Source organism: Montipora capricornis, chromosome 3, assembly GCF_036669925.1.
Source record: "Montipora capricornis isolate CH-2021 chromosome 3, ASM3666992v2, whole genome shotgun sequence".
NCBI lineage: Eukaryota > Metazoa > Cnidaria > Anthozoa > Scleractinia > Acroporidae > Montipora > Montipora capricornis.
Window position 1 is genome coordinate 20,034,326 of NC_090885.1, and position 10,000 is coordinate 20,044,325.

Consider the following 10,000-nt stretch of genomic DNA (forward strand, 5'->3'; position numbering starts at 1 on the left):
CCATCTTTTTATTGCATCTTTTAAATGTCCTGTGTATGAATATTACTATTTATTGTGCCAAGTTTGAAAAAAATCTGGATAGTAAGTCATTTTCATGGGAATTACCTTAATTTCACTTATTGTTGTGGTTTTGGATATTGTCTTTTATCAATGTGTCTGTTCTCACCTCTTTAGTTGGTAAAATCCCTGATAACCTAGACTTGGATGTCCCTTTGTGTTCATTGCTGTGAATATGGCGTTGACAGCAGCATTTTGAATGAATTGCAACACTTGCATGTTTGCCCGCACCATTTCTAACAGATGACGTAGATTCAGCGGCATTTGAAGACCGAGTCTGCTTTTGTACAGTTGGTTGAACTAGACTGGTGGCAGCAGTCATTTCATACCTAGGAAACATTGCCAGATTAAGTCACTTGCCAGAACATCAGTCTCCTAGGCACTACCTATTAAATATTAAATCAGAATTTGCACATGCCCAATGACTTGGACAAAGCAATGAATATTAAATGATCACAGAGGTTTGCCATCTCCTCTACAACAAAAGAATGCACCATTTCCACAACAGAGTATAGCAACGGAATGGTAACCTCAGCCAAGTTTAAGGAGGGTGCCCCTAATACAGAAAGATAATGGTTGCTATAGAAGCTTTTTAGTCAAAGAGCCCTACACAAAGGTTGTGTGGATGGTTCTTTGAAGTAACTTTTTCAATGGAAATCTCACATCACTTCGGTCAGAAGTGAAAAGAGCCCTACACAAAGAGCCCCAGTCAAAGAGCCCTACACAAAGGTTGCGTAGATGGTTCTTTGAAGTAACTTTTTCAATGGAAATCTCACATCACTTCAATCAGAATACTTCAATCACTATTTCATGTATTTCAGTGAAAAACTGTAAAAGCTCTCAGGAAACGAAAGGAAAAGGCGCTGTTTTTTCACAGCATGGGAACTGCCCATCATTTTTGCTAAACTGTAGCATGGAATTTCTATTTTGACAAAACTGGAACTGATATTTTGAAGTGTATCAAAGGAGGGCCTTATAACGTCATCATTTTTTTGAGAAATAATTTTGTTTCAAATCCATGCTACAGATTTTGTGTTAGAATATTCTAATGCTGTTGCATTAAAAGTTTGTGTCCTTGAGTCTGGAAATAATAGTCTGACCAGTTATTAAGAAGTTTATGCAACAACAACGGCTATAGTAAAAGCATCATCAGAAACAAGAATATCATTGATTAAAAAAGGGAAAAATAGTTGTGCTGCATGTGTAGCAAGCATTCTATTCTAAAAAAGTACATTTTTTGACATACTCCGCAATACAACAACATGAAATTGCCAACTTTGAGGTTTTGACAACAATGTGAGCATATCATAATGAACTGTTCATTTCCTGGCTTTACTTTGAACTGTTCATACAAATCCAGTTACAGAATAGATCGCCCGTTTCGTACAACGTGCACAAGATGGACCTAATAATCATTGCCAAATTCTTATGATGGCAATAAGTTCTATTCTGAAGTGACATTTTCATTTTCGTCAAACTTGCCATGATTGTCCATGCTCAAACTCCGTATTATGGTATGCAGGGCCAGTTGGACCAATCAAAGAAAAAAAAACCTTTCAAGGGTGGTCCAAACTTTTCCTATTGTACTGAAATGAAATAATTATGTAGGCTGCTGTAAACAGCTGAATGGAAAGTGCACCTAATTATTTTGACATACATGTAGGTCATGAGTTTGAACCTTAGCCAGGCCAAGTTCAGTGAGATGTGTTACTGCATGTGTTCAACGTCTGTTTCATGTAAGACTTATTGCATCTTTAGGTGACGGCGTTAGGTTGTCAGCATTTCAAGTAGTGCAACAAAAATTTTGCTCTCATCTCTTCAGCTCAATTCAATGAGTAAATTCAATAACAGTTTAATTAAAGGAGAAGCCTGAGATGTTTTACATTGGAGCAACGTGCAAGGAAATGACTAAGACCACTGGGAAAGTTCGTACAGTCTCATAGTAACTAAGCACCTGTTGTTAAGGATGGTTGGACCACCAAGAGTCATCAAATATCCATTTCTGTCATTTGAACTCTGAAAAGATTTAAGTGTTGAAATAACAAGCATCAAATGTAGATTTGATAATAACAGCTTGCTTTTTTTAATAAACAGAATTAATTTTAATGTTGCTATTTCCTTCATTTCAAATTTCAAAACACCATTCAATTTAGTTTACATCGAGAACTAAAGGGGTAAAATATTACCCCAACTAATTTTATCAAAACTTTCTTATAAATAATTACCTTTGCAGGCAAACGTTTCAGTAACTAATGTCATTGATTGTGGATTAACAAGTATGAAATCACTTAATGCTTACCTTTTCTCTCCTTTTCTGCAAAATTCGCAAGGTTTCACCTAACGACCGATGAAGCATCAATTGTTCAGACATGCTTAACCTACAATTTAATTTTTGGTAGAGTTTATTAAACACAATGCATTAATGGAAGCTGGACTGATCAAGAAATTGACTGTTACACTATAAGCACTTACATATGCACTCCAATCTTCGGAAGGTGTGGTTGAGTGCAGCTTGAATTCTGTTTTCAACATAAAGCAAGAGATCATCCAACCAAGGATGAATAAGAACAGAACAGGACCCAAAACTCAATCATAATTTCAATTAACAAAGTTACTGGGGCTGAATGAAATTTAACAGAGTAAACAAGAGGAGTGTTCATGTGCTAGTTGTGGCCATCGCCTTTGTTTGGTTGATGCATGAGTCATGAGATCTGTGACCTGATACAAGGAGGGGTACAGGGATGGCACAGTGATGAGAGCACTCGCCTCCCACCAATGTGGCCTGGGTTCGATTCCAAGACTCGGCGTCATATGTGTGTGGAGTTTTTTGGTTCTCTACTCTGCCTGCACTGAGAGGTTTCCCTGGGTACTCCAGTTTCCTCTCCTCTCGAAAACCAACATTTGACTCGATTCGCATTAATGATTAATTTCAGTTTACAAGGTCCCCAATTAGTGCTCCAGCACTAGGATGACTAGACACTTAAATAAAGTTCCTTTCATTTTCCTTTATGTGTAACCATAGTTTAGTGTTTCTGGAGTGTCCTTAACAGTTGTTTTTCCCCTTCCCTCCCCCCTCCCCCCGCCTTTTCCCACTGCTTTTAAGCAGTTGGATTGGTCCCTGTCTCCCATGATCCATGGGGGCTTATGGCTGAGTTGCCAGGATTTCCAAGCCATGGCCGCAGTCTCCGTCTATGAGTTGGCTGCCAATAGTGGAAGCTCCTGGATTCCTCAAACACCAAACCTCCACTTGGGACCGAGTATTCAGATAAAAAATTGTGTGACTCACTGCAAGCCGCGGGTTAAGTCCATGAGGAAACCATCCACGATCAGCCTTTTTTAACTCACAATTCAACTGAAACTGTCTCTGTTTCAAACCATGATAACTATATCACAAAGAAAACATATTGTAACATTGAGTAGTTTACAAGAAGTCAAAAGGTCTGGATATAGTAGCAGGCATATCGATATTTTTAGAAACAACACAACACTTTTTAAATTTAAAAACATGTTTCGAGAGAAACTTGTTATCTTCAGTTTAAATTACAAAGTACAGAGTTGAATATATAGTGTGAACCAAAATGCTAATTAACTATACGAACAAAAGGACACACAACAATGTAAAAAATTACAAAGAAAGTTTTAAATTAACATGATAAAGTTGATGATTTATAAGTGTAGGTTTCTCCCATTGAATATGAATGGCTTCTTTTATCTTTAAGTTGGAAGGTGGTAGAAGCGTGATCTAGGATGCTGAAACAGTCATTAGACCACAAAGTGTGGCAATGCTCAGAATTCTGTAAATGTTTAAAAATGTGCGAGGTTCTGTCACTGAAAGTGTGCTCACGTACGTGCGTGGAAAAATGTCGGGTAGTTTCTTCCATCCCTGACACTACACGTACCTTTCACTTTAAATTACCTTACATTGGTCTTTTTTCTTTTATCACGCAGAAGAAGGTTCGCCATTTTGCCAAACGTTATTGTAATAATATTGATAAGTTAGTTTTTTCATCCTTTAAAATCGGCCACATGTTCACTGTGAAGGATCCTGTCCCTCCTGGGCTCCGTGCGGGTGTGGTATTAAAAGTTTTTGTGTGCGGTTTGTAGTGCCTGCTATGTCGGCGAAACTACCCAGCATTTGTCCATGCGCGTACGTGAGCACACTTTCAGTGATAGCACCTCGCACCTTTTTAAACATTAACAGAATTCTGAGCAATGCCGCACTTTGTGCTCTGATGACTGTTTCAGCATCCTAGATCACGCTTCTACCACCTTCCAACTTAAGATAAAAGAAGCCATTCATATTCAATGGGAGAAACCTACACTTAATCAACAACTTTATCATGTTAATTTAAAACTTTCTTTGCAATTTTTTACATTGTCATGTTTCCTTTTGTTCTTATAGTTAATTAGCATTTTGGTTCACACTATATATTCAACTCTGTACTTTGTAATTTAAACTAAAGATGACAGAAGTTTCTGTCAAAAGATGTTTTTAAAATTAAAAAGTGTTGTGTTGTTTCTAAAATTATTTACAAGATGTAGTTTTCAGATGACACAAATCACATCAAATGCATGTCAGAACTGACCTATGTGTATCTGAATCTCCTCTTGGACTGATTACCTGTTGATATACAAAGTTATTTGTTAAAGTTGTAAATGTTGTGGTTCAAGTTTTTTTCCTGTTTCAAGATTGTTTATTCTTTGTTTCAAATTATGATAATGAGACAAGAAAAATGAAAATTGGGCAGGTTTGACAATTTTTAAACCAAGAAAATTTTGAACCACAACATAAACACCACTGGTAGGTACCTAGCAGGGAGAATAGTGAGTGGATTTCAAAATACCTGGGCAGTTATAACAGGGGTTCTGATATTATATACAATATTGCGATTTCACATAATAAACCTAAAATCCCAACAAATTGCAGAATTTGTACAAAATCGCACAAATTAACAGAGGAAAAGAGCAAAATCTGGCTTTTTCGTAAGTTCTCTTATAATTAAAACATTATCTGAAGCCATTTTAGCTTTGAAAAGACATCAAAAACTGGAAAGTATGAACCAACCAACAAACTGGCGTTCTATGCATCATTTTATTTGTCAGGGACCTGGTGCTGGGCTGGTTTTTGATGGTAAGCGACTGCTCATTGACAACAATCCATTTCTCTAAATAAACCAATCACAATTGTTTAGATATTCTCTGAAGATATGTCGCGTGAAAACTGCTGGATCATCGCTTGCAATAATTATGTAGTATTTTCTTTTACTTAAAACACACATCCTTAAGAATGAGTTTGTTGTTAAAATTAATGCAGAGGGCTTTGTTGCTCTTCGTTGCCGCATAATAAGACTTGAAAGTGCTGCATAATTTCCAAATTTTTTTCGCACCCTGTCAGAAGCCCTGTATAATCATATAGTAACTGTAATATTATTATTATTTGCAAGTAGAGTGTGTCTTATTTTTAAAATGAGCCGCAAAGCCATGATATTGTACTACAAACAGACATCAATAAACAACAAAACAACGAAACGAAGAACCAAAACACCATGTATAACCCCACCATACATTGAATACTAACCAACAAAGGTTGGATTTGAGATTAAATTAACCCTTTAAGCCCCGGGGGTTCCCCATTAATGAGTAAAATCGTCTGGCGTTAGACAGAGTAAAATCTATAAGTGCCATTTGGCACTATCGGGGCTGAAAGGGTTAAACGGGGACATAGTTTTTTCACGCTGTTAGCTTAATATCGTTTTTAAGCCTAATTAGGCCTCTGATGTTATTGCCCCTAATCTCAGACGTAATCTGAAACCTAATCTTAATCTTAATGAATTAGAAGCAATAACGTTTTAGGCCTAATTAGGGGTTTTGGTATTTGTTTCCCTGCTTCATGGTTTAGTCATGCCCACTACAAACAGCTTTATGAACTGTCAGCAAGGCATCTGGGAGCTGGACAATAACAAAAATGGAACTGGATCCATCAACAATAATTACTGAAGTTGTTTTCCTGAAGTTGCCTGAATTTTGGGAAATGACATCAAATGGAACTTGCATGTATGTTTTTTCTCTGCTTTGAGTTTCACTTTCACGAAAAATTAATAATACCAACAAGAAAAAGCAATATTTTGCTTTTCTGAACAATGAAATCATGCAACCAGCTACACAACATTTGGCATTAAATTTTGATCTCCAAAACAAAAATGGATGAGGGTTGGTGCCTAATGAGTCAATTCGTTAATCTCTGCATGCACAACTCTCCATCACCAACACCTTTTTTTTGCAGCCAAGAAGAGCACTGGCATCACCTGGACCTTATCATTCACTGTGAATAACTGAATAAGGTATGCATCAAAAGGCATACCATTGTGCTGCCTACAAAACAGACCACTCTCTGGTTTGCACCAAGGGCCAGATTAACCCCAGAAACTGCAGTACATCAGAAATCATCGCAAGATTCATCAACACAGCTGCTACCACCATCCCCGAGAATGCCTCATGCTTCAAAGAAATCCTTAACACCAATCTAAGAGAATGCCCTGATTTTAATTCGACACAGAAGGTCACAGGAAGCACATCATAGACACTACACATGCTACAGCCATTGAACCTTTGGCAAGAAAAAGTCCATCTGCCAGGCATCAGGATTGCTTTGATGGTAATGTCACAATCCTTCAGCCACTGATAGACACAACGAAAGATGCCCTGCCAAGCTAACTGTGACCTAGACATTAGAACTTTGCTCTTGCTAAATTGCTGCAGCAAGCCAGAGGCCTTCTGAGGAGAAAAGCAGGGCCTGCACAAATGACTTCTGGATGAACGTCTGCTCCCAAATCCAGACAACTGCTCACATGGGCGACATCAGAGGAATGCTTGAGAATAAAAAAGGCCCTCAGACAAGCCGAGACAAAGCGTACCCCCCTCAGGTCATCCAGTGGAGAAGTCATCAGGGACAAGGCCACGCAAAGGGAAAGCTGGGTGAAACACTACTCTGAGCTGTATGGCTGCAAAAACCTGGTCTTAGCTCTTCGCTGGACCTGATTGATAGACTCCCAATCATGCCATTAGACACCCCCGGTAGTCCCCCTGTCACAGTGATATGCGTTTCCCACACACATATCTCTAGTGATATGTGTTTCCCCTCAAATATGGCAGCCAGTGATATTTGTTCCCCCACTTGGATTTCAAAGGCAACTTAGCAACAGACAAAAGAACAACTGTAAAATCAGAGTTCCAGGCAGGATTCAAACCTACAACCCAGTTCATGTTTATCACTACATGTTCCTATTTTGTACATGTTCCTAAATTGTACAGATCTCCAAAGGTGACAAGATGTAAAATTCCCCACATGTTCCCATAAAAATTGGGGGTGCATATAAGCTGGCATCTGGGAGTAAACCTCTAGGAAAGCCAATGATGATAATTGCATAACAGGCAGGATAAATCAGGGTAATTTATATAGACAATCTCCTCGGCAAATCGACAGACTAACACACAGGACAGGTATTTGCCCAAGTTTGACTAGTCTACCTTAAATTATGCATTTGGTACCTTGTAAATGAAAATGGCAATTTGTCCATCATAGCAAGCCTTTCATGAAGAGAGATTTTGGCGAAATTACATAATACCCCGCAACTTATTTGCATTTTATTGAATAAAAGACCAGGCAAATGGCTTGAACATTTGCTTGAACATTTGCTTCAACATCCTTTCAACTTTGTTGAACGATGTTGAATGATGTTGACTGCTGGGGTGGGCAAACAGTTTCAACACATCACCAACATCAACAAAGCTTCACAAGAGACCTGGTGTTCAGTCTCAGGCTGCAGCCGTGGTTGTTTCTACGGATATGGACTTGTTACTATGCGATTGGTAACTCAATGTTTCAAGACATATGTAATAACAATAATCACAAGCTTCATTCACTCCTTCCGCCACCTTACTCTGGCACTTTGCGTACACGGAAAAATCGCAAGTTCCAAGTCCCGCGTTTTAAAACCAATCGTTTCAGAGACAGTTTTATTGTAAGCCATTGCCGATAACATGCCCTTTTGCAACTCATATATATTAAATGATACGATTTTGAAAAATTTTAGCTGTATCTTAATTGTAATTTAGTGTTTACATAATAATAGCTTTAGTATTGTTAAATTCTTATCAAATAACTTTCTTAATTTATCATTTTATAATTTATAGTTACAATTAATTAACGTTGTACATTTGTAAAAATTATCGTAATTCAGCCCTCGGGCTGCAAGGGTAATTTTAATAAAACTATCTATCTATCTATCTATCTATCTATCTACTGTGGATATGGACATTGATGATACGTCATTGAAAGACTGATTAGTGCACACTCGCATACCCCACAATGTTGAAAGAAGGGGGCAAAAGACTTAAACTTCATTCATCATTCGCAATAACAAAAGAAACGCTGAATGGTTGCTGAAGCAAAGTTTAACCCTTTGACGTCAAAACCGGCCTAAACCGGCCAGACTTAGTATTTTACTCTGTCTAACGCCAGATGATTTTACTCGTCAATGGGGAACCCCTGGGAGTCAATGGGTTAACTCATTGACTCATGACTCATCGACTCACACCCAATCATTGAAATGATTAGACACAGTGATTCACAAGTTGATTGAAGAGAATCGGATGGCTGTTTATTTAAAATTTTACATTTACCCACCTTGTCATCTCTACGTCCTTTTAAGTTAGACCCTTCCAAAGGTCCACTGGATGTTTTGCTGAGGAGCGAGGCAAACGAGCCTTCCGAAATGAGCGGTAAACTCGGACAAGGCACTGAACGATCAGCGTCATCCTCCAGTGGTGATCTGTTGACGATACCGATTTCTTGAACGATGTCAGACCCATAAACAGGCTTCGAAGCAATTCCTAAATGTCCAGAGTTTACTGAAGGAAGCATGGTAGCTTAATATAATAAGCTCATATAAGTTTTCTCAAGCCGCACAACACATGCATAAACCTTGGAGACACATTTACAAATTCCACGAAAGGCGCCCGCATTTTATGATTAGTTGCATTCTGCTACCTCCATTTCATAGAGACAAATCGCAGATACTGTAGTTCTTCAGGGAAAATATAGCTGTGACCATGGTTGCTGTGATGAACAAGGATATTAAAGACTCGTTCCAGGGTCTTCTCAGCTTTCAACATGGCGGCGGGAAGACCCTGGGCCAGGAAACGAGATTGCAACTACTTCTGTTTACCTTGTTTTGTTTGTTTTATTTGGGAATTTGCACATATATTTTCAAAACAATTTTCGTTACAAAGTCACGGTGTCCTCCTTTTTGTTTGAAACGATAACTGAAAGCAAACATAGGACTGTGGACCCTTCATAGGAGTGGGGTAGTTAAACGCCCAAAAAATTTTGACTGCGCGAAAATTGGAGCGAGACATTTTTTGTCCCGCGAAAAAACAAGATAGGGGGCCGGAGATGGGGAGGGCCCTACGTTCGACAGCAAACTGGGATCGTGATTGGCTTGGCCAAGTCGCATATTATTGACATGTGTCCATCAAAGATCCGAAACGGAAGGAAAGGAACCGGGCTGGTCAAGTTTGGCGGGATGAGTTTCAGCCCGGTATTACATGAAGTGAGCCAGCCCGGCTTGGGCTAAATTTAGAATATGTCGTGTCAAAAAAGATAAGAACAACAAAATGAAGTAGAGAGACGTTTGTCTCGCTAAATTGTTATTAAAATTCACTATTCTACAATTTAAAGAAGCCTTAAGGTTTGCTATTCCGTAGGCCATTTTGCTATGAAAGTGTTGTGAAGGGTTTAGAAATCGCTGGCCCGTCTAACTGGGCTGTCCCGGTGAACGTGATTACATGGAAAAATCTCAGCCAGGTTAGCCGGGATCCCGGCATCGTGATGTATTCTCAGACGTGCTGGGATCTCGGCCAGCCCGCCTCACGTAATCGGAAG

The 10,000-nt window shown here is 38.8% G+C and overlaps 1 protein-coding gene across 1 annotated transcript in view; it reads right to left on the minus strand.

Moving 5' to 3' along the window:
- LOC138040856 (uncharacterized) overlaps nt 1-9,558 on the minus strand; it is a 23,854-nt gene extending 14,296 nt beyond the window's left edge. Inside the window, exons 1-7 of the mRNA XM_068886554.1 lie at nt 8,744-9,558; nt 4,644-4,678; nt 3,344-3,440; nt 2,530-2,576; nt 2,357-2,435; nt 2,012-2,073; nt 167-386 (exon numbers count right to left, since the gene is read on the minus strand). Coding sequence (XP_068742655.1) covers nt 167-386; nt 2,012-2,073; nt 2,357-2,435; nt 2,530-2,576; nt 3,344-3,440; nt 4,644-4,678; nt 8,744-8,980 — 777 coding nt within the window. The 5' untranslated portion in view covers nt 8,981-9,558. The remainder of the gene's footprint in view (nt 1-166; nt 387-2,011; nt 2,074-2,356; nt 2,436-2,529; nt 2,577-3,343; nt 3,441-4,643; nt 4,679-8,743) is intronic.
- Between the last annotated feature and the right edge of the window lie 442 nt (nt 9,559-10,000).